The 25637-nt window shown below is 44.8% G+C and overlaps 1 protein-coding gene across 1 annotated transcript; it reads right to left on the bottom strand.

Moving 5' to 3' along the window:
- Window positions 1–7242: 7242 nt before the first annotated feature.
- Window positions 7243–20779, bottom strand: LOC137528350 (ankyrin repeat and SOCS box protein 12-like). The gene is made up of 2 exons (XM_068249640.1): window positions 19754–20779; window positions 7243–7851 (listed from the first exon to the last, which is right to left on the bottom strand). The coding sequence occupies exons 1-2, from the start codon at window positions 20502–20504 to the stop codon at window positions 7715–7717; spliced, it is 888 nt and encodes a 295-aa protein (XP_068105741.1). The 5' UTR covers window positions 20505–20779; the 3' UTR covers window positions 7243–7714.
- Between the last annotated feature and the right edge of the window lie 4858 nt (window positions 20780–25637).

Here is a 25637-nt window from a genome sequence, read left to right as displayed (position 1 = left end):
GTCAATGTATGCTAGTTAGTTGGAACACCGGGCACAAGAACAAGCAGTGAGAGGAAAACGCACATTGCTGGAGGTGAGAGAAGCACAGCTACCTCTGTACCCGATACTCTGCATGATGGGCTGGGAGAGCACAGGTCCCTGAGAGCCACTAAAGGTGCCCATACACTCGTCAGATTGGCAGCAGATAGATAAGAAATGCATCTGATGATCTATCTGATGCGTTTTTAGAACATTTTTTTACCAGGATAGAATTCCAATAGATTTCAGTTTGAAATCTATTGAAATTCGATCTGATGGCATTTTTTTGCTATCAGATTTCCATTAAGGCCAATGCAAACTGATAAGCAATCTCATCAGATCGACCTAAATTTTCCACCCTGCAAGTTCGATGGAAATCCATCGAAATCGATCGAAATCGGCCGTCGATCGGTCGATTGGCCAACCGATTTGCAATCGATCTATCGTTCGATCGATCGGGATCGATCGGTCGGCCAGAAAATCGGCTGAGTGTATGGGCTGCTTAAGAACACCAGAAAATCTATATTGGGGATAGAGGGGGAAAGCCCTAGACCACCTGGGGAGCTATATTGGGGGGGGGGGGAAGCCCTAGACCACCATGAAACAATATTGGGTGGGGGAGCATAGACCACCAGGGAAGCAATATTTGGTGGGGGAAGGCCTATGCCACCATGAAAGCTATATTGGGGAGGGAAGTGGTAAGCACTAGGCACAAAGGAAGCTATATGAGGGATGGAGTTGAGAAGCACTAGACATCAGGGAATACATAAGGGAGGGGGGAAGGCACTAGACTCCAGGGAAGCTATATTGGGTAGGGAGATTGGAAGCTATTTTGGGGGTGGAGGGGCAAAGCACTGTGTACCAGGGAAGCTACAGTATTTGGTGAAGGAAGGGGGAAACCCCTAGACACCACAAAATCAATTTAAGGGAGGGGGGACCACTAGACCAGAGAACTGTAAGGTGAGGGAGGACCACTAGACACCAGGGAACTGTATAAGGGTGAGAAGGGAGACCACTAGACATGAAGGAATTGTATAGGGGTGGGAGGGGAAACCACTTGACTTCAGAGAACTGTATAGCTGGTTGCACAGCATGAACGATGGTGTTAATCCATGTCCTCCTGATGGTGTTAATCTATGTGTCAGAGCTGTTATGGCTTCTGTGTCTGGTATTATCTATGTGCCAGAGCTGTTATGGCTTCTGTGCCTGGTATTATCTATGTGCCAGAGCTGTTAGTGCTTCTGTGTCTGGTATTATCTATGTGCCGAGAGCTGTTAGGGCTTCTGTGCCTGGTATTATCTATGTACCAGAGCGGTTAGGGCTTCTGTGCCTGGTATTATCTATGTGCCAGAGCTGTTATGGCTTCTGTGTCTGGTATTATCTATGTGCCAGAGCTGTTATGGCTTCTGTGCCTGGTATTCTCTATGTGCCAGAGCTGTTATGGCTTCTGTGCCTGGTATTATCTATGTGCCAGAGCTGTTAGGGCTTCTGTGCCTGGTATTATCTATGTGCCAGAGCTGTTGGGGCTTCTGTGCCTGGTATTATCTATGTGCCAGAGCTGTTATGGCTTCTGTGCCTGGTATTATCTATGTGCCAGAGCTGTTAGGGCTTCTGTGCCTGGTATTATCTATGTGCCAGAGCTGTTAGGGCTTCTGTGCCTGGTATTATCTATGTGCCAGAGCTGTTAGTGCTTCTGTGCCTGGTATTATCTATGTGCCAGAGCTGTTAGGGCTTCTGTGCCTGGTATTATCTATGTGCCAGAGCTGTTAGTGCTTCTGTGCCTGGTATTATCTATGTGCCAGAGCTGTTAGTGCTTCTGTGCCTGGTATTATCTATGTGCCAGAGCTGTTAGGGCTTCTGTGCCTGGTATTATCTATGTGCCAGAGCTGTTAGGGCTTCTGTGTCTGGTATTATCTATGTGCCAGAGCTGTTGGGGCTTCTGTGCCTGGTATTATCTATGTGCCAGAGCGGTTAGGGCTTCTGTGCCTGGTATTATCTATGTGCCAGAGCTGTTGGGGCTTCTGTGCCTGGTATTATCTATGCGCCAGAGCGGTTAGGGCTTCTGTGCCTGGTATTATCTATGTGCCAGAGCTGTTGGGGCTTCTGTGCCTGGTATTATCTATGCGCCAGAGCGGTTAGGGCTTCTGTGCCTGGTATTATCTATGCGCCAGAGCTGTTAGGGCTTCTGTGCCTGGTATTATCTATGTGCCAGAGCTGTTATGGCTTCTGTGTCTGGTATTATCTATGTGCCAGAGCTGTTAGTGCTTCTGTGCCTGGTATTATCTATGTGCCAGAGCTGTTAGGGCTTCTGTGCCTGGTATTATCTATGCGCCAGAGCTGTTGGGGCTTCTGTGCCTGGTATTATCTATGCGCCAGAGCTGTTAGGGCTTCTGTGCCTGGTAGTATCTATGTGCCAGAGCTGTTAGGGCTTCTGTGCCTGGTATTATCTATGCGCCAGAGCGGTTAGGGCTTCTGTGCCTGGTATTATCTATGCGCCAGAGCTGTTAGGGCTTCTGTGCCTGGTATTATCTATGCGCCAGAGCGGTTAGGGCTTCTGTGCCTGGTATTATCTATGTGCCAGAGCTGTTAGGGCTTCTGTGCCTGGTATTATCTATGCGCCAGAGCTGTTAGGGCTTCTGTGCCTGGTATTATCTATGCGCCAGAGCTGTTAGGGCTTCTGTGCCTGGTATTATCTATGTGCCAGAGCTGTTGGGGCTTCTGTGCCTGGTATTATCTATGTGCCAGAGCGGTTAGGGCTTCTGTGCCTGGTATTATCTATGTGCCAGAGCTGTTAGTGCTTCTGTGCCTGGTATTATCTATGTGCCAGAGCTGTTAGGGCTTCTGTGCCTGGTATTATCTATGTGCCAGAGCGGTTAGGGCTTCTGTGCCTGGTATTATCTATGTGCCAGAGCTGTTAGTGCTTCTGTGCCTGGTATTATCTATGTGGAACCAGAGCTTTAGGGCTTCTGTGCCTGGTATTATCTATGTGCCAGAGCTGTTAGTGCTTCTGTGCCTGGTATTATCTATGTGCCAGAGCTGTTAGGGCTTCTGTGCCTGGTATTATCTATGTGCCAGAGCGGTTAGGGCTTCTGTGCCTGGTATTATCTATGTGGAACCAGAGCTTTAGGGCTTCTGTGCCTGGTATTATATGCCAGAGCTGTTAGGGCTTCTGTGCCTGGTATTATCTATGTGCCAGAGCGGTTAGGGCTTCTGTGCCTGGTATTATCTATGTGGAACCAGAGCTTTAGGGCTTCTGTGCCTGGTATTATATGCCAGAGCTGTTAGGGCTTCTGTGCCTGGTATTATCTATATGCCAGAGCGGTTAGTGCTTCTGTGCCTGGTACTATCTATTGAAGGAGGAAGTGGTGGTCTTACCTCCCTCAAGCAGACACGACAACGACTGCGATTCAGACAGTCAAACACATTTATTGGGAACTCCAAAAAGAAATGCAACGCGTTTCGCAGGTTCAACCCCGCTTCATCAGGCAATATAGGGAGGAGATTCAAGTTAAGCGCCTCTGACAGAGGCGCTTAACTTGAATCCTTGTGCAGATTGTTTGATACTCCTCCCTATATTGCCTGATGAAGCGGAGTTGAACCTGCGAAACGCGTTGCATTTATTTTTGGAGTTCCTAATAAATGTGTTTGACTGTCTGAATCGCAGTCGTTGTCGTGTCTGCTTGAGGGAGGTAAGACCACCACTTCCTCCTTCAATTTTGCCATTTAAGTTGGTTTTTAAGCTCATTTAATCTAATCTTATACTTTTGGCGCCTCTGTTCATTGTATACAATTTTGAGTCCACCCTTGGTGGAGGGTTGCTACCCTCTCTTCCTGTCTACAGAGAGCGACTTCTTAATCCTGAGTGGGGTCAGGACAATCTCCCCACCTGCCTTTACAGTGGTCGCCTGCTGGTGACCCTGACTTGTGAGTATCTAGCAATACAACTTATTGCCACCTTGTCTAGTACAAATTTACACTATTGGGGCTCTTGGTGTTCCCTGTTTTTATATCTTTGTGCCAGAGCTGTTAGTGCTTCTGTGCCTGGTATTATCTATGTGCCAGAGCGGTTAGGGCTTCTGTGTCTGGTATTATCTATGTGCCAGAGCAGCTAGGGCTTCTGTGCCTGGTATTATCTATGTGCCAGAGCGGTTAGGGCTTCTGTACCTGGTATTATCTATGTGCCAGAGCTGTTAGGGCTTCTGTGCCTGGTATTATCTATGTGCCAGAGCAGCTAGGGCTTCTGTGCCTGGTATTATCTATGTGCCAGAGCTGTTAGTGCTTCTGTGCCTGGTATTATCTATGTGCCAGAGCGGTTAGGGCTTCTGTACCTGGTATCTATGTGCCAGTGCTGTTAGGGCTTCTGTGCCTGGTATTATCTATGTGCCAGAGCGGTTAGGGCTTCTGTGCCTGGTATTATCTATGTGCCAGTGCTGTTAGGGCTTCTGTGCCTGGTATTATCTATGTGCCAGAGCAGCTAGGGCTTCTGTGCCTGGTATTATCTATGTGCCAGAGCTGTTAGGGCATCATGTCATTGACCAGGCAGACCATATAGCTTAGTATGGAGGAATCCTTAGCCTAACTGGATGTGCCAGCCTGCATGGGGAGTGGAGACAAGGGGTTAAAGGAAGGTTTAAAGGATACCCGAGGTGACATGAGGAGATAGACATGGGTATGTACAGTGCCACCTCGGGTTCTCTTTAAGGGAGAAGGTCATTGCCATTGTTTTATATTTATGAATAAATGAACGTAGTCCCTCCCCCTTTCAAAAGCCTTTACTAACTCCTTGTCACCCATGCAGGCTGGTATAGTGAGTATAGGTGAGTGTGGGGCTCTGCCATTATAAGATATACCAGGCCACAGGCTACAGGATATGAAGGGCTCTGTAATGGATATAATGGACATGGCTCTCATCTGCGCAAACATTTGAAATCGGCGCCGGTAGACTTGGGCGCAGGATACAATCAATATATGGCTGATCCTGCTTCTGCACAACTCCGGGCCATGTTCATTAATATTCCCCCTCCAGGCCGCCATAGATGTTGGGGAATGATATAATTCGGCTTCCAGCTATTGCTGGAGGCCGAATTATTGTGTTTTAAAAGCACAATTATTGTGTTTTAAAAGCAACCGACTTCTTCTGACAGAGCCGACGTTACTCACTAAGTGCGCTATAGCTGTAGTTCCTATTACAGTCGATGGTGGCGCTGGCTGCGCCCAAATCTACCTGCGCTGAAAAGCACTGCTCCACTAATCCGCACCACTATGTGTTGGGGTAACTACCCTCACGCCTTTGGGGATAGCTAATCGAGTGACTTATGGAGAGATCTAGGAGCCTCTTTTAACAAGTAGACTCCTTTAGGGATAGTTCACACTTACGCTTGCCCCGCGATCGTGTTTGGCGGGCAAAATCTCACCATACAGCGCCATTTTCGCTTGTGATTCCCATTCAGTCGAACGAAAATCACAGCACAATCAGCCCAAAGATGCTGCATGCAGCGCGATTGATTGCAATTGCAAATGCTGCAGTGTGAGTGTATCCATAGGGCCGGCTAATCGCCGGTGATCAGTAAAGCGCTGAAAAAGCGCAAAGTGTGAACCAACCCTAATCCTTTAAAAATGTAAAGAGGTGATTTCGACCCCCTACCTATTCGTGTTAATAGAAATTTGAAACTTTAGTTAATTTTTTTTTTTTTATGTATTCTTTTTTTCATCTCTCACTTCTTTCTCCTCTGATTAGCACTTAGAACTCACTAGTTTTCTACCAGGACATACTGTATTTTCATACCTTATTAATAAAATACATTTTAAGCCACCAGCAATCAAAATGCTTATATTTTTATTTTAACAAACATCTAATCAATGGATGGCACCGTGTTTCCACTTAAATACAGCCCCTATCTAGTTTTTTAACCTGTATTTGTGCGTTTCAGATTTAAGTTAGTGGAATGCCTTCAGTCAAATGTCTTCTCTGTTCTTGTCTGATTTATGTTTTTCATAACTCCCGTATGAACGAGCTGAGCTTGATTTTGCCTCCCCGATCTACCTAGTAACACCCACACAGGTGGACTGACAAAACAGGCTAGAGGAGGAAATTATACCGCACAAAAGGAATCTGAAAGAAAAGAGGAGCATCCTCTCTGTCAGATACTCATACCACAGCGATAGTGATGTGCAGAAGTTGTCCACAGGTCCCATGCCAAGTATATTGAGTAAAAGAAAAAAATACAGGAATTTTGGCTTTATTAAAAATGTTAATATGCACTATATACCATTTACATTGGGTAGGGAAGTCCGAACAATATTGATAGTTATCTATACTCCATACACTTAAGACTTTTTCATTCCGGACTGTTTCACACCTAGAGCGCTTTTGAAGCTTTCATGATTGCCAGTGCGCGTACGAGAGGTATCGGCGCAGGAGACTTGGGCGCAGGATACAGCCGGTATATGGCTGATCCGGCTGTTGCACAAGTTGCTGGCCGTATTAAATACTATTCACCCTCAGTAAGATAAAAAAAAATCCCGCTACACCAGATGGTGGGGTGAAGTAAAAAAAGTTTTTCTTTATTCTTTAATCCATATCAGTGTCACAGATAAAAGCTCACGCGTATCGGAGCGATGGCTTGCTCCTTAATCATCTAGCTATGATTAAGGAGCAAGCCATCGCTCCGATACGCGTGAGCTTTTATCTGTGACACTGATATGGATTAAAGAGAACCTGAGGTGGGTTTGAAGAATGTTATCTGCATACTGAGGCTGGATCTGCCTATACAGCCCAGCCTCTGTTGGTCTCCCAACTCCCCCTGCACTCTGCAATCAGACATAAATCACAGCTGTGCTGTGCTGGCTGTGTTTACATCTGTAGTGTCAGTCTCGGCTGCTCCCCCCGCCTCCTGCAGAGCTCCGGTCCCTGCCCCCCTCCCCTCTAATCAGCGGGGAGGGAAGGGAGGCGGGCAGTGACCAGAGTTCTGCAGGAGGTGGGGAGAGCAGCAGACTGACACTATAGAGAAAAACACAGCCCGCTGCGACACGCTGTGTGTCTCGACAGCGAGGCTGTGATTTATGAGGGATTGCAGAGTGCAGGGGGACCTTAGGGGGGTTTGGGAGACCAACAGAGGCTGGGCTGTATAGGCAGATCCAGCCTCTGTATGCAGATCACATTTTTCAAACCGACCTCGGGTTCTCTTTAAAGAATAAAGAAAAACTTTTTTACTTCACCCCACCATCTGGTGTAGCTGGATTTTTTTGATCTTACTGATATTTTGGCACTGGTTCCCAGCTCCCACCTGGACGACATACGTGAGTGTAGCAGTCTTTCCTTTTTCCTCTACTATTCGCCCTCCAAGCCGCCATGGATAGTGGGGAACGAAATAATTCAGCAATTGCTGGAAGCCGAATTATTGTGTTTTAAAAGTAACTTCAGCTCCGTCTTCTGACGGCGCCGAAGTTACTCCCTGTGCGCGGCTATAGCTGTAATTCCTATTGCGGCCTATGGTGGCACTGGCTGCGCCCAAGTCTCCTGCGCTGGATTAACAGTGTTTGCGCCAGTGCTTGCAAGTGTTTTATTTAAATGGAGCTTCGACTATAAAAATCCTATGAGCTATTTCACTCAAAATTGCTCAAAAAGTGCTAAGCTTTTTGGTGTGAAACAGCCCTCACACTGTCAGGTGTATGTCAGTCGCGTTTTTCACTGGCATCAACAATTACGGTGCTGCAAGTATTGCACTAGTCTATCAGGAAGCTCAAGCTGGTCGATAAGATGTAAGTTTCCCAACTGCTTCAGCAGTCTTCGTACTGTCAGGCGGCACTGGGACATAAGGCATCTGGGATGACCTATTGAGAGAAGTAAAGAAAAAAATCAAGCAATTGCATTTACCTATTCAAGCATCAATGCAAACAGTAATACTGAATTACAAAGGTGCGAGTTATACTGTACTCTAGTCACAACTAATGAAAGGGTATAAGATGCATATGTAGCTGAACAAACACTTCAGTATTTTCAAGACTAAACATTGACTTCAGCAGCATCAAGCTGACTCTGCACCATTCACATACTTTCATAATGCAATGCCTCTTCAAAATTTCTACCTACAGTCCTACACTCTTACTGCTTTAAGCTAGCCATACACGAGTTGATTATGTTCCAATGTGTCAAGCAGGTCAATTTCTATCTGGAATTTCAAGCAAAAAAATAAAAAAACTCTTTTTATTAAAAAAAATAAAAATAAAATTGCAGCAGCAATCAAATACCTCCAAAAGAAAACACTATTTGTGAGAAGAAAAAGAGGTCAAATTAATTTGGCTGCTAAGTTGTATGACCGAGCAATAAACCTTTAAAGTTGTGACATGCCGAATTGTTAAAAATGGCCTGGTCACTGGGGGTATAAACCTCTGGGGTTCAAGTAGTTAAGGAGGGTCCTGGCAAGTGGCGACCGGAGTGAAGAGGAACCGGGAAGCTTTATTAGGATCCAGAGGCCTCCCTCTCCTTAGGTAAGTATGTGTTTCTGAACTCGGCTTGGGTTCTCTTTAAGGATAAACTACTTTCATACAGTTTTTTTGTGTAAACAGGTGAGCTTCAAATATTTCCTATTACAAATATCAGCCAAAACGTCCTACACATTCTTGATAATGATAATTCTTGAAAGTTTTTAGGACCACCAACAGGATCCTAGTTTTTATATGGAAAAAAAAAGCACTGAGGTAAGACTAACTACTTACAGATCTGGTATTTGGTCGTCTTAACTAAAATTATCCAAATTTGTCTTTTTATATGAAAATTAAGGAGTGTGGGCATATATCCATACCTGGTGCTACAAGAATACCTTCATAGTTGTTATGGTAGAAGTCGGTGTATATAAAGTGCTTTGTGAGGGAAGGGACCAAACCAAGAAATGTAGAGAAGAGGAGGTGCTTTAAAGAGGAACTGTAGTGAAAATAACATAAAATAAATATATTTTACAATATTCATTTCTAGATAATTTAGTCAGTGTTTTCCTATTTATAAAATCTTTACTCTCTGATTTACATTCAGAAATTCATCACTGGTGGTGACAGCGATCTGTACGGAATATTTTTTAGGCGTTATTCACATTATAAATCGCCAGCGCAATCGCAAGTGCCGAGCGATTTTGTAAGCGCTTTCAGAGCGCTTTCCACTTAGAAAAGCGCTTTTCTAAGCGCTTTTGTGTAGCAATGTTTTGTTCACTTTCTGATGTCAATCAGGAAGTGAACTTTTTGACCTGGAAATTAATAAATACAATGGGCCTGATGCAATTGTCAGACTCGCCAGTGTTAAACGCTGGTGAGTCCGATAATCAGGCGACTATAAAGTCACCTGATTTAATTGCATTTAGCTCTAGGCAGGGTGCTAAAAGAACTCGCTTGGGCGATATTATCGCCCAGCAAGTTCCTTACACCCTATCCTATTACACTTTGCATGCCTCCGGGAAGCGATGCTTCCCGGCAGACATGAGCGTTAGCTTAGACCTGCAAAAAGCAGGTCTAAACATGCTAACGCACGACATCGCCGCTGCATCTGGGGGTCTCCTTTAATAAGGAGACCCCCAGAGCTCCCCGTCGGCCGCCGCTCGTCTCCGCAACTCCCCACAAAGCTACAAAGTTAATTGCTTAAATTCCTTACCGCCGCTTTACACCCCTCGGCCGCCGCATCTCGCCGCAAGTCCCTGCTGTGTAATTACAGTGTACGAGTTACTGTAATTACACTCACTAATAACAGAGTCCCGGCAAAGCATCTTTGAATCAGCCGCCGGGGCTCCCCATTGGTTCACAGGCTGAGTCATTTTCATTGGTCCAGCCTGTGAACCAATAGGGAGCCCCGGCGGCTGATTCAAAGATGCTTTGCCGGAACTCTGTTATTAGTGAGTGTAATTACAGTAACTCGTACACTGTAATTACACAGCGGGGACTTGCAGGGGCCGACGGGTGTAAAGCGGTGGTAAGGAATTTAAGCAATTAACTTTGTAGCTTTGTGGGGGGTTGCGGAGACGAGCGGCGGCCGGCGGGGAGCTCTGGGGGTCTCCTTATTAAAGGAGACACCCAGATGCAGCGGTGGAAGATGGCGGCGGATGTTCGGCGGGTTGTGCGCATGTGTGGGGAGTGAGGCCGTGGTGCTGATGGACAGCACCACAGCGTAAACCTCGCTCCCCATCGCCTGGTAATAGGAAGCATCGCTCAGGCTTTCGCCTGAGTAATGCTCCTTAACGGTCGGCCATCGCACAAGTGAAACTGGCAATAGGATTTGCCGGTAATCCTCGTGCGATGGCAAGGTGATAAGTAGCTCGCATCCGCAAGCTACTTATCACCTGGAATAGCATCAGGCCCAATGTATTCGTTAAAGCGTTCAGCAAATCGCTTTCAAAGCACTTTTTCAAGCGCTTAGCGATTCTGCTATACTTTCTATTGATTCGCAAACTCTCTGGAAATGGTGCAGGAGCCACAACGCTCATGTGAGAACACTCACATAAGCTATCATTGCACAAGCGCTTTTCAGACAATTTTTAAAATCGCCAGTTTTTAAAAATAAGCAAAATTGCTTATAATGTGAACATGACCTCACTGAGCATTCTATGCACAGCGGGAGATATTGTTTGCTTGCCAGTTGGAAAAAAAGCCATTATTTCCCACAGTGCAACAAGGTTCACAGACAGCAAACTGTCAGGACCTTGATCATAGTTACATAGTTGGTGAACTGGGATAATGTACTACAAAGGGAGAACACTGAAGGGAAATGGCAAGCTTAAACTTTTTCTCAATCAATATTGTAGTATGTACTGTATATCCCATATGGAAACAAAACGTCTAGGAATAAAAAAAGGTCTCTATGGATGAATAGAAAAGTTAGAGATAAAATTAAGGGGAAAAAGAATGCCTATAAGGTCCTAAAAACAGGAGGGGATCGAGGCTGCATTAAGCAATTATAAGGAGTGCAATAAAAGTGGTAATAAAAGAAATTAGGCTAGCAAAGATTGAAGCTGAAAATCAAATCGCTAGGGATATCAAATCTAACCCAAAGAAGTTTGACAAGTACATTAACGCTAAAAAAAGAATGGTTGATTGTATTGGACTCCTAAAGGATGAGGATGGGAACTCGAAGGTGGATGACTAAGGTAAGGAAGAGTTATTAAATGCTTTCTTTGCTTCTGTCTTCACAAGGGAAACATCACTGTTGCAAATTACAGATGCAGAAGAGTCTCAATCTTCCAATTGTAATATTAAATACTTAACGCAGAAAGAAGTGAAGGCAAGACTAAATAAAAAATAGACAAGGCACCTGGCCCAGATGGCATGCATCCTCGGGTCCTAAGGGAATTAAGATCAGTTATAGATAAACCTCTTTATCTTATCTTTTGTGACTCTCTTTCCACTGGCAGAGTCCCAGTGGATTGGCCTACAGCCCACGTTTTCCAATTATTTAAGAAGGGCAAACAAATCAGATCCAGGAAATTATAGCCATGTAAGCTTAACATCAGTTGTATGCAAACTATTTGAGGGGTTACTAAGAGATACTATACATGACTTCATAGTAGAAAATAATCTTATTTCTCAGCATCAGCATGGGTTTACTAAAGACAGGTCTTGTTTGACTAACATGCTCAGCTTTTATGAGGTAGTGAACGCTAATGTGGATATTGGAAATGCTGTCGATGTGATATACTTGGACTTTGCAAAGGCCTTCGACACTGTTCCCCACAAAAGTCTGGTGCAAAAGTTGAGGATGCAAGGACTGGGGAAGAGTCTGTGTGCATGGATAGGGAACTGACTAATGGACAGAAAACAGAGTTGTGGTCAATGGATCATACTCAAAATTGGTGACTGTTAGCAGTGGGGTCCCACAGGGGTCTGTACTGGGTGCAGTGCTCTTCAATTTATTTATTAATGACCTAGTAGATGCAGTAGAAAGTAATGTTGCTATTTTTGCAGATGATACAAAATTGTGCAGAATCATAAACTCTCAGGAAGATAGTGACATATTGCAATAGGATCTGGATAGGATGGCTATATGGGCAAATAAATGGCAGATGAAATTCAATTTTGAAAAATGTAAAGTCATGCATTTTGGTCGTACCAATGGTCTAGCTAGCACCATACAAAATAAATCGGATACAGTTGGGGACATTAAACTTAGAGAAGGACTTAGGAGTACTCATCGACAACAAGTTAAATAATCGTATTCAATGCCAAGGAGCTGCAGGAAAAGCTAATACAATTTTGGGATGCATTAAAAGGGAAATAAAAACTTGAGATGCTAGCATAATATTGACCCTGTTTAACTCTCTAGTAAGGCCACATCTGGAATATGGAATTCAGTTCTGGGCACCACATTACAGGAAAGATATTGCAGTTTTAGAGCAGGTGCAGAGACGAGCAACAAAATTGATACATGGGATGGAAAGTCTCACCAAGAAAGGTTAGATGAACTGGGTTTATTTAGTCTAGACTAGAGAAAAGATGCCTTAGAGGGGATCTAATTAACATGTATAAATACATCAGAGAGCAATATAAAAGCTTGGCGGATGAGCTTTTTGTCCCTAGGCCTTCTCAAAGGACTAGAGGACATGATCTGCGCATGAAAGAAAAAATGTTTTAGCCATTTATTTAGGAAAGGGTTCTTTACAGTAAGAGTGATTAAGATGTTTAATGCATTGCCACAGGAAATAGTTATGGCAAATTCTATACCTGCATTTAAAGGGGGCTTAGATGCTTTCCTTGCGTTGAAAGACACCCATGGCTACAATTACTAGGTAATGGCCAATGATGTTGATCCAGGGATTTTACCTGATTGCCATCTGGAGTCAGGAGGGATTTTTTTCCCTTTTGGGGCTAATTGGACCATGCCTTGTAAGGGTTTTTCACATTCCTCTGGATCAACAGGGATATGTGAGGGAGCAGGCTGGTGTTGTACTTTGTTCTCTGGTTGAACTCGATGGACGTATGTCTTTTTTCAACCCAAATAACTATGTAACTAGGACCTTGGTGATGACATCACACTGTGAGAGGAAATTCACCACAATATCAGCCACACAGATGATCTACTTGAGAAAAGGTAAAGGTTTCTCGTGGGAAAGGGAAGGGGTATCAGCTACTGACTGAGATGAAGCTCAATCTGGGGTTCTCCCCCCTCCCCATGTGTCTGAAGCTTCATACTCCAGTTCTACCATATCAGAGCGCCACAGCATTAGTGTTTCTAGGATTGGCCGATCCAGATTTGATGTGTGTGGGTTATGAAAGCGTTCGTGTGCACTAGGAGTACTCCTGTGTGATTCTTGCCCAGGTCCTATTTGTTTTTAGGGGTGTAGGGGGGTTATTTAATGGGTTGGTTGCAATATTTTTCTCACCAATAAAGTGACTGTTTTTTGGCATACAGTTCATTGAGTGGCAGTTATATTATTGAATTTTTGCATACATTGAGAACAATAACTTGCTTTCCCTTGGATGTCTCCATGGTGAACTTAGCCCATTTAAAGGGACCTGTGCACCGGTTTTTGAAATTTTTGTATCAATCTGGGGTTCAAGTCCTTCTTTAAGAAGAGTTAACTTTTTTCATGTGTTGAGGGGTTTTCCAAATCTTAGGCTGCATACACACATCCAATTGTTACTGACCAATGGTTCACCATGTAGTATGGGAGCTTAGTGGGCATTGGATATAAGAGGGCATCAACAGGGCTAAGTACCACCTATAGCAGGCTGGCTCTATTACTGGCGTTCAATACAGACTGGGAACGGTCTTGGTTAGCAAGCTGGACAAGTGACACTGCGGTAATAGAAGTGGTGGTGAGTGGAGCTGTGCAGCCTTCAGGAGTTACACAGCACAGGCTGAAAGCATGAGGTACTGTCAAATTCATCTCGTTGGAGTGCCCTGGATGCCTATATTCTGCTTCATGTGCCAGCCGATGCATTGTGTGCGCACCATGTGCCTGCTACTTGCCTGCTTGTGAAATAAGATGAACTGTGTTTGCTAGTGACATTCAGTAATCATATGTGTTAAAGACGCTGCTGTCCTTTTGCAAGTTCATGATATATAGGGAGCATGTGTGAGATTGTCTGGTGTGTGGTCCAGTCATTGGCCCTCATACAAAATGGAGGTGGTACAATTGATCAGGCATTGGTCATTCAGAATTGGATGTGTGAACCTGGCTTTAGTATTCAGGAGAATCCTCTTTTATTTGTCCTGATGTCTGTGTTTCTTCGTATGAAAATGTTTTGCCTTAGAGGGAATGCGTCACCTATTTGCTGTATGTGTCAGGGATGCCTGGTAGGCTCGATTTAATGTAGCTTCATTTTGTAAGTGAGGTATGGTCTGATAGGCGCTAATCTACTTTAGGGGACCCAGCAGGAAACCTCGTAGGGAACAGTTCTCCAATCACAGTGCCCTCTTACAGCACAAAGCGTTGGGATTGGCCAAATAGTGTGGGCATAGCTGGCTACAACCTATTTGAAACTTAACAGTTCAAAAGGGGGCTGTCTACCCAATCAAGTTAGCGAAATTTCTATATGAGGTTTCCATCTGGGTCCCCTAAAGTAGACTAGCACCCACATTTTTAATACAATTTTTCTCAATCAAAAGGAGGTGTGTAGAGAGGATCGGCACTACAACTGTGCAGTGTCAGAGAGGTTCGACATGCTCTGGTTACAGGAATGCAGATGCTTAATAGCGGCTGAAAGAAACTGGATGAAATGGCACTGCACTATGTGGCTGTTTATTTGCTTGTCCATATACAAACAACGGTACAGACTTCCATGATGACAGACACAGACAAGAGACACATATGGGGGCAAGTGGTGGTTGCTGGAGTACAGGCTGTACCCAAGCATGCACCACCATCCACTTGCCCTGGTATGTTCCATATGCCTGTTGTCTGTACCTGTAATCACACTAACACCTGAGGTGACTTTTTGCCACCGTTTTGGTGTGATCCTATTGCAAAGCAAGGTGTATAGTGTAAAAGTGGCCTTAGTCTGAATCAACATTTGTTAGTTTAATTTCGACAGATCTGCTTCATGATTAATATCGGACGGTGCCAGCCTAGTTTAGGGGACCCAGCAGGAAACCTCATAGGAAAATTCCGCCATCGTGATTGGGTGAACAGCACCCTCTCGAACTGCCTGGATCTGAGGTTTTACATGATAGTGTTCCCCAACCTTGTCCTCAAGCGAGCACTGTAATTACAGCGCAGGAGAGTTGGGCGCAGCTGGCGCCACCATAGACCGTAATAGAAATTATTAATCAGTGAGTATGGTAACTTCGGCACCATCAGAAGACGGAGCTGAAGTTACTTTTAACACACTGTCATTCGGCCTCCAGCAATAGCTGGAAGCCCAATTACATCATTCCCCACTATCCACGTGGACCTAGAGGGGGAATAGTATTTAAAGGGACTCCGAGGAGTAATTAAAAACAAAATTGGAACTTACCTGGGGCTTTCTCCAGCCCACCGTAGGTCGGGGGGTCCCCCGGCGTCCTCTTTGCTCCTCTCCTGGTCCCTCCACAGAAATCACGACCGGCGACACCAGGGCCGAATGTCGGCTGACACTTCCTGAACGATGACGCTCGTCATCATCACGCCGCCCGCTACGCATCATCACGACAGCCGGCGTGACAGTACTGCGCATGAGCAGTTTTCTAACTGTAAACCGCACATGCGCAGTACTGTCACGCCGGCCGCCGTGATGATGCATAGTGTCCGGCATGATGACGACGAGCGTCATCGTTCAGGAAGTGTCAGCCCGACACTGGGCCTCGGTGTCGCCGGTCGTGATTTCTGTGGAGGGACCTCCCGACCTACGGTGGGCTGGAGAAAGCCACAGGTAAGTTCCGATTTTGTTTTTAACTACTCCTCGGAGTCCCTTTAACGCTGCCGATAAATTGTGCAGCAGCAGGATAAGCCATATACCAGCTGTATCCTGCGCCCAAGTCTCCCGGCAGCGAATTCATATGTATGCGTCCTCAAGGCCCACCAACACTTCATGTTTTGTATAAAGCCACAGAGGTAGTTAATCAGCTCTGCTGCAACACTAATTACATTGCCTGTGATTGTGTGTGGTTTCCTGCAAAACATGTACTGTTGGTGGGCCTTGAGGACAAGGTTGGGCAACTCTGTATAGGACATTAAACTATACCTTTAGAAGATTAGATTGTGAGCTGTCTGTCTGTCAGTGACAGGACTATGTGTTCTGTAAAGTGCTGCAGGCGACGTCATTGCTAGGGTTTGTCAATGAGATGCAAATATTTATAAGTTCATTCAGGATTATGTAGATTTTTCTGCAAATTTAATTGATTGGTCCATTTTCAAGCTGCATATATTTGCATAAATATTGACATAATCCTGCATGAACTCGGAAATATTTGCATCTCATTGACCATCCCAGTCAGTGCTATATAAATACATAATGATAATATGATAGGGAAATCGATTGTAAGATTAGATTGTGAGCTCCTCTGAGGGTTGACAGATACAGTACATGACTATGTACTCTGTAAAGAGCTGCAGAAGATGTCAGCACTATATAAATACATAATAATAATATGATAAGACATTAGACTGTGGCAATGGCAGTGGACAAAGGACAGGAGTGTAGAGCAGAGAAAGTTTCAGAAAGGGTGCTGGGCAGAAAGAAAGAACTAGAAAGGGGCCCATACACTGGTTGATTTCAGCCATCTATAGAATCGATCTATAGAATCGATCGATCAGAAATCGATTCTATCAAGTTCCCCATGCAATCGATTTTCATTCTGAAACCTGTTCCTAGTGTGTGGCACACATCAGATAGATTCCTGTCAGATTGGACTTGACGGGCATCTTCCAGAAATCTATCTGATGGTCGAATCTGCTGCAAATCTATAAGTGTATGGCCACCTTTAGATAAAGCAAGAGATAGTACTAGTAATACAGTAGCACGCTAATCTCTCACTAACAACTCCCCACCCTGAAGTCCAAACATTGTCCAATGCTGGCTGTGTGTGGAAGTCTCAGACAGTGAGGATTGTACTGCTCCCTCTGCAGAGCCAGTCCAGGATTGAGTTGTTGTGAGGGGAGGGAGGGGGCCGCCTTTGAACTTGATGTGCCTCACACAGCCATCGCTCTGCATCCCCCTCTGATCGCATGTACTGTAGTCCTGTAGAATTTGCTATGGGACTACAAGAAAATGGGCGCAGGAGAAAATATGTCTGCAAATGTGGACTACTGCAGCAATTTTCCTTTAGTCCCGTAGGGATTTGTTGTCTGATCATACCCTGCAGACTGATTCTTAATCGATTTCAGCATCAAATCTCTTGGGAATTGGCCTCGTGACACCGCATTTGCCACCTCTGCCGCTGCCAACTTAACCACTTGAGGACCGCAGGCTTTACCCCTCTTAAGGACCAGAGCCTTTTTTTCCATTCAGACCAGTGCAGCTTTCACGGTTTATTGCTCGCTCATACAACCCACCACCTAAATGAATTTTGGCTCCTTTTCTTGTCACTAATAAAGCTTTCTTTTGGTGCTATTTGATTGCTGCTGCGATTTTTACTTTTTATTATATTCATCAAAAAAGACATGAATTTTGTAAAAAAAAAATGATTTTTTTAACTTTTTAGCACTTTGCAACTGAAAAAGTACTTTCAAAATTATTTTGCGTATTTATTTGCTTGTTGGTGGTTTAAAATGCATATTATTGACACGTTTCAAAATTTCACCTAGGAGAACCTGTCTTTAAAGCCCCTCTTCTGTCTTTAACCTCCTTGGCGGTATACGTTCGGGATAAGCTGCGCAGGAGGTTTTCTCCGGCCCTCCTGGGTCGATTTGTTTAATTTTTTTTTGCTGCACGCAGCTAGCACTTTGCTAGCTGTGGCAGCACACCGATCGCCACCGCCCCGCGCTCGATCGCCGCTATCCGTCGCGCCGTGCGCCCCCAGACCCTGTGCGCTGCCTGGCCAATCAGTGCCAGGCAGCGCTGAGGGGTGGATCGGGACTCCCAATGACGTCCCGACGTCATCCCACCCCGTCGCCATGGCGACGGGGGAAGCCCTCCAGAAAATCCCGTTCTTTGAATGGGATTTCCTGATCGGAGATCGCCCAAGGCGATCGAAGCGGGCGGGGGGATGCCGCTGAGCAGCGGCTATCATGTAGCGAGCCCTGGGCTCGCTACATGATATAAGAAAAAAAAACAAACAAAAAAAAACTGCTGCGCTGCCTCCTGGCGGAATTTTTTTTATACCGCCAGGGGGGTTAAGGAGATATCTCTAAAGTTAACTATTCAATCCTTAAAATAAAGTTAAAGGATAGCTGTTAATTAACTGCATGTGAAAATAACTACAGAGGAGGTAACTTAAAGGGAAACTCGGACCAAGAATTGAACTTTATCCCAATCAGTAGCTGATACCTCCTTTTACATGAGAAATCTATTCCTTTTCACAAACAGACCATCAGGGGGTGCTGTATGACTTATATTGTGGTGAAACCTCTCCCACAAGAAACTCTGAGGACCGTGGTACTCCTGGCAGTTTCCTGTCTGTGAACCTTGTTGCATTGTGGGAAATAGCTGTTTACAGCTGTTTCCAACTGCCAAAAAAGCATGCAGCAGCTACATCACCTGCCAACAGTAAAAATGTCACCATGTAATAAATGTCAGAATGTAAATCAGGGATTTAAAATATTTTACAATGAGCAAACACTGACTAAATCATTTATACATAATTGTAAAAATGAAGCACTTTTTTTTATTACATTATTTTCACTGGAGTTCCTCTTGAGGGACAGAAATGATAAGATATCTCGTTCACTGTGAAAACTTATCTCTACACCTTAATAAGGCAAGATTGATGTGTGGTGTTACGTTTTCTCTTGCCTTATTATCTCCAGCATGATCTTAGTGAATTGAGGCCTATGTCCATTGCGTTGTGGTGCAACAGACAATATAATCGCATCAAAACACGATGCAGTTATATTTCAATGGGGCTTTTCAGTGTTTTTTTTTGTGGTGCGACGAGTTCCAACGGAGTAACACATTACCTGCAGTGTGTTACCAAGTGACGCAAGCAATTCAGGGTGCTGTGCGAGCAGAAGTCATTCTATACATGCATGGGCAACGTTATGGTCAAACATTTCAACTAGCCCTTACTTGGCTACTTTTACTAAGTCTGTCTGGAAGGGAGAGAGCAGGTTGGCACTACTGTGAGAGCGGGTATCTTGCGGTGGTGGTACGGTATCCCCACTGTCAGCTTAGCGTGCTCAGGTTACAAGGCATATTCAAAGTGGCAGAGGAGGCAGGAAGTAGAAGAAACCGGCACTGCTGAAAGCTGTATTTATTCTCCAATTGATTAGTGGTACATGCGTATGCAATAAAACATGCTGTAGACACTGCGGTATAAAAAACAAAGTTCAAATAGCTGGTGGGATACCTGTTATGGTGCGGTGGGTGCTGGGTGCTTAAGCCTGACGGCCGTTTCGCGCACACCTGCGCATCTACGGAGGCTGCTAAACGCGAAACGGCCGTCAGGCTTAAGCACCCAGCACCCACCGCACCATAACAGGTATCCCACCAGCTATTTGAACTTTGTTTTTTTATACCGCAGTGTCTACAGCATGTTTTATTGCATACGCATGTACCACTAATCAATTGGAGAATAAATACAGCTTTCAGCAGTGCCGGTTTCTTCTACTTCCTGCCTCCTCTGCCACTACTTTTACTAAGGCCAACCCTTCTGCCGACCTTGCTAGCAAAAAAAATGGTTTACCTTTTTCCCTTTCCATGAGCTTCACTGATTGATGGTTTGCTAGTGACACAGCATATACATTTGGTAGGTACAGGTCAGCACCAAAATCAATCAGTAGCTGTACAAACTCAGGTTCACGGTGATGCTTCAAGCAGATTTCAAGTACAGTTTTTGGCTGCTTCATGGTTTTCAAAAGTTTGGTTTCTGTACAGTTGTAATTTGGGTCTGCCCCATAGAGAAGAAGAATTCTGAAACATTCCAAATGGCCATATACTGCTGCAAGGTACAGGGGGCCAGTAGTGATTGCATTAGAAGATCTGTTGGTCAGTTTTGCCCTGATGTTGGCCTTTGCTCCATAATCTAGAAGTTCCTTTAGTATTCTGTCATTGCCTTCTCTAGCTGCCATTAATACAGGGGTGCAGTTATTGTCGACATGGCCACGGGGATTGGCTCCAGCTTTTAATAATTCTCTAACACACTCAAAATGTCCACCACTGACAGCAGCAAATAGAGGTGTCTGGGCTTTTACATCCACACTATCCACCTCTGCTCCATTGGCCAAAAGAATTTTCAGACACTCCAGAGCACCCTGAGAAGCAGCTAGGCGCAGAGGGGTCATCAGGACACCCCATCCACTTCTACAGTCAATATATTTCCTGTACGTGTCCTTAGATAACAGATATGATAGGCGCTGTGAGTTGTCCATCGACACAGCAAAATAAAGTTCTTTGCTCTCCACTTGATCATCTTCAAGTCCCCTGTATCTCAACATGCAGAATCCTAGGCTGAAGGCTGTATGCAATTTTCACAAAAAGCACTTGCTGTTTGTAATGATCAACCTTTTGTTCAATGTGACCAGGAACAATTTTAGCCTACACTGATTCAAAGCAAGAGTCCTGTAAATAGACCAATCGACATCTGTTCCTCCAAAAGTCTGCTACCTTCTGCAGAATGTATTCTGTTTCACGCTTTTCATCCAAGAAGCATGATGAGCTTGCAGCCCAGGATTCAACACTTCCTCATCCTGGCTGTGACTGACATTTACCAGAACCAATCTAAGGTGAGAATGGGTTGGTCAATGAACAACTATTGGACAGTGGTAATAACACTACAGACAAATCAAAATGCAGTTTTGTAGCAGATTCCATAATAACTGTAAATAGTAACAGTGGATTGTTGTACGTAAAATGTGTTTATTTGTGCGTCTAGTTTACAGCCCTGGAAACGATAGATGGGAAGAATTTACAACCAGTCACCAACAGATGGCAGTGTTTTCCAGCAGCAGTGGCGTGAATAGTCTGCATGAAAGCTTGAAGTAAAATGATTACGCTGACTCTTATTGCTAAATACTGTACTTTTAATACTGTAATTTGCTAAGCTATTGAGCTTCTCAGTGTGCTTAAAGCAAACCTGTGACATAAAAAAACAGATAAGTGCCTAAGAAGTGGGAAGCCTTGGATGCTTCAGAGTCAAGAGGCTTCCTATGCCGTCCTTGACAGGTTTGCATGAGCGCCTTTGAGCTACTGCGCAAGCACGGGTTGTACTTGCGCAGATGCAACACAGCTACACTCTACATTTATGTGTGAACGCATCCATTGAAACATATACAAAACTGACAGGACAGGACTGGATACCTTTTATGTGTGAACCAAGCCTAATACAATATTAATACCAGGACAGATGGCACCTTGTTGCAGCGCTCAGTGGCGTAGCTAAGGAGCTGTGGGCCCCGATGCAAGTTTTACAATAGGGCCCCCCAAGCACTCTATACATAACAACTAATACGCCGCCCCAAAACCTGGCAATGGCAACTACAGTGTGAGAGGTGCAAGTAGGGGATGGGGAACAGTGTGTTAATGATTACCACTATTCAAAGTATCTATAGAAGTGATTATTATGAGCACAGGACCAATAGAGAGCTAATACTGTAGTTGAGGGAGGGCCCTATGGGGCCCCTCTGGCCCAAGGGCCCCGATGCGGTCGCTACCGCTGCACCCCCTATTGCTACGCCCCTGGCAGCGCTCAACAATCCCAATCGCAGTACAGATCTTTATTGTAAACAAGTTCCCAGTGTATACACTCCAGAGATCTTCATATGCTTCCTTATAGATGTACCTCAGAAAGAAAACATGAAATAGCATATCGCAGGCTTTCTCAACCAGGGTTCCCTGGTTGAGGAGGAACCCCTGCAGAGTACTTCCACAAGAATAAATAGCCACACCTACAGGTTTAACGTCTCCTGAAAAATAAATCCAAGTCTCCTGAAAAATAAATGCAGGGGTTCCCCGAGATCCAAAAATTATTTGCAGGGGTTCCCCGAGATCCACAAATCATTTGCAGGGTTCTTCCAGGGGAAAAAGTTTGAGAAAGGCTGGCATATAGTGTAATTTCTATTAACACTTAAATTCCATTGCTCTCAATGTGAATGTGGGTAATTGTGTCTCCCTCCACCATACATAAACAATCTAGATTGCGCTCACCGAGTCTGTTGGCTGATTTAATGACAGATCAGCATAATGAGCGTTTTGTATCAATCCCTCAACATAGATAGGGACACCAAGAGCCAAATATATTTTAGTATGTACTGGTAATATGGGATGAAGTTGATAGAGTAAATACAAATATACTCACAAAGCAGGGTTACCTCAAAGGCAACCACTGTAATAGCAGGTGGGAAAATTAGACATGACCACACTCAGGATTAAAAAGTCGCTCTCCATAGATCAGGAAAAAAGGGGATGACACCCCTCCGCCAAGGATTGACTTAGAACAATGTAACAGGGATACAGAGGTGCCAGAAGAATACAAATGTCTAAAAAGTTTAAAATTTGTGGAAGCAGTAGTGGGCCAAGGTGCTTGGCCCAGGTACAGACCTGCACTGTACCTACTCCTACCTATTGCCTGATGAAGCGGGGTCATACCTGCGAAACACATTGCATTTTCCCCTGGAGTATGTAAATACATTTGTTCTGCTAAACTTTGTTGTCATATCTTGTGACTGTTTGGAGGAGGTAAGTCCACCACTGCCTCCACAAATTTAAATTTTTTTAGACATTTTTATTCTTCTGGCGTCTCTGTATCCCTGTTACACAACCCCCAGCGCCCAGTCCTTCACTCCTTCCCGCAGATTCCGAAGATATAGATGAAAATAAAAAATATATAGCATAATTCAGCCAGCAAACGGCCACTATCACCCAGGTTAGTGATGTGCCACATTAATCACCATGTGCCTCCACCGACATATATATAGGGTACAAGCTCACCAGATTTGTTCGCTGACCCACCACAGACCAGCTCTCCTCACTTTAAACCTCACTTGGATCAGTGTCAGCCCAGCTTCCTCCAGCAGCGTAGACACACAATAACAATGTAAATGAACACAGTAGCGGCCGTGAGTGAAGTATCACGGTAGCAAAACTTCACAGGAGCAGGACCGGCCACCGTTAATGTTATTCGCATTGTTAAGGAACGAATGTGCGCAACTAAGGAAGTCATGCTCCTTACGTGGCAGCGAGCGATGCTATGTAAGGCGTGCATAGCGCGCACTACAGCACATTAAGTTACGCTGCTTTAGCAGTGCAGCTTGGTGAATCAAGCCCCATGAGACTTTTTTCTTTGCTACTAATTTTCAATTTGTTATCTGTATTACACAAACAATTAATTATCTCATAAGTTTATTTTCTCTTCAGATTTGCTTTAACAAACTGTTTCCTTAAAGCGGAATATAACCCTGTATTTCAACTTTGCTCTAAAACATTATTTACAGCATATTATATGCAACCAGCATTTTTTTTTTACTAGACCAGCATTGGAAGGATTACACACAGAGCTTTAAAGTTCTGTGGAGAGAAATGCTGCTGCAGCCGATGTTTCGATAGATACATTTAAGTAAACACAATGTAACAAGTCAGGAATGTGACTCACTCTCTCTCTGTGTCTGGGAGCTCCTGCACAGTTAGAGTGTGTGTCACATTCCACACTTGTTACCAGAGCAGGGACAAGGTCCTCCAGCACCCAAGGCTGAGAGACCAAAGTGCGCCCCTCCATCCCTCCCACCTCAGCTGTCACACACGGATTGCTATTAGACTAAGAGGGCCACAGGGCCCACAACCTCCCCAACACCTTAATATCTAGTTATCTGGCTTGCAGTCGCTGCTATGTATCCCCTTTGCTTATTTCTTTCTGCTTCATACACAATTAGGAATGACAGCTGAATGAATTGTGCGCCCCCTCCTACACTGCGCCCAGAGGCTGGAGCCTCTCCAGCCTATGCCTCGGCCCGGCCCTGCTTGTTACATTGCGTTTACTTAAATGTATCTATCTAAACTTTGGCTGCGGCAGCATTTCTCTCCACAGAACTTTAAAGCTCTGTGTGTAACCCTTCCAATGCTGGTCTAGTAAAAAAAAAAATGCTGGTTGCATATAATATGCTGTAAATAATGTTTTAGAGCAAAGTTGAAATGCAGGGTTTATATTCCGATTTAAGTCTCTTGCACACTACATGCGATTCCGATTTGCGGTTTTTAACCTCTTGACGACCAGCTAACGCCGATTGGCGTAAACTGGTCGTCTGCGGGTTACCATGGAAACGGCCGCTCGATCGAGCGGCCTTTCCATGTCAGTTCACGGAGGGTGTCTCCGTGAACAGCCGGAGAGCCGCCGATCGCAGCTCTCCGGCAAAATGTAAACAGGCGGGGAAGAAATCCCCGCTGTTTACATCATACGGCGCTGCTGCGCAGCAGCGCCGTAAGGCAGATCGACGATCCCCGGCCTCTGATTGGCCGGGGATCGCCGGCATATGATAGGCTGAAGCCTATCCTTCAATGCGCAGGACGGAACTCCGTCCTGCGCATTACGGAGAGAGGGAGGGAGGTAAGGAGCGGGAGGGCAGAAATGGCTGCGGAGGGGGGCTTTGAGAAGCCCCCCCCGCAAAACGCAGATGGCCGGCGGCGATCAGACCCCCCCAGCAGGACATCCCCCTAGTGGGGAAAAAAGGGGGGTAGTCTGATCGCCCTGCTGGACTCCTGATCGGTGCTGCGGGCTGTAGAGCCCACGCAGCACCGATCAGTGTAAAATCCACTGGTCGGCAAGTGGTTAATCGGTACTGCATGCTGCGGTTTTTCTGCATTTTTCTTTTGATAGCATCCAGGGAAAATCGGAACCGCAAATCGGAATCGCTAATAGGATTTACAGTGTGCAGGGGGCCTTACTCTGCTTACAGCTCTTGGATACTGCAGCTGTCCTTGGTAGGTATCGGAGCTCCATATCAATACAGTGCTTGGGCCCCGTGTAAGACTCGCACTGGGGCCCCAAGCTCCTTAGTTACGCCACTGGTCATAGTCTTTACATTTTTCTGGTTTTGATACCAAATGCAAACTCTTTGACGCTGTACTTCTAGATAAAATTGTATAGGAAATTCTACATTCATAAAATCTGAAGAGCAAAAACTAAAACATTCCCACTTTTATGTCTTTTACTTTTTAACATATAAACAGAGTGATTAGGTTTCAGGTCCTAGAGAACAGTTTCATATTTAACAGTATCATCATTCAACTAAATTGGTGATCAGTTCACTTGAATAAATAGTGTGAGTAGAGTAACAGTAGAGTAACCAACTACTACTGTTACTCCTGACTAGAAAACGTAGCAGTAAGTGGCACTTAGATAGTTACTGTGGCCACATACTGATAGATGTCTATATTTGGCAAAAGAAGTGAATAAGGTGTTTGAAAAAAAACAGCCAAAAGTCCCAGATAATGGTGGTCCAGGAACCCTCTGTAAAGTGGAACAAAACTCAGAATTTCCTCTGTTCTCTAAAAGATTAGCCACTGCATGCAAATAATTTTACAATCACTATTTGTCCTAAGCAGGGTCATGATCATCTCTGGGGGCCAGGCAGTTTGAA

Source organism: Hyperolius riggenbachi, chromosome 8 (genome assembly GCF_040937935.1).
Source record: "Hyperolius riggenbachi isolate aHypRig1 chromosome 8, aHypRig1.pri, whole genome shotgun sequence".
NCBI classification, from domain to species: Eukaryota; Metazoa; Chordata; class Amphibia; order Anura; family Hyperoliidae; genus Hyperolius; species Hyperolius riggenbachi.
The sequence above is the reverse complement of the archived record's forward strand: the minus strand, read 5'-3'. Positions and strand labels throughout refer to the sequence as shown.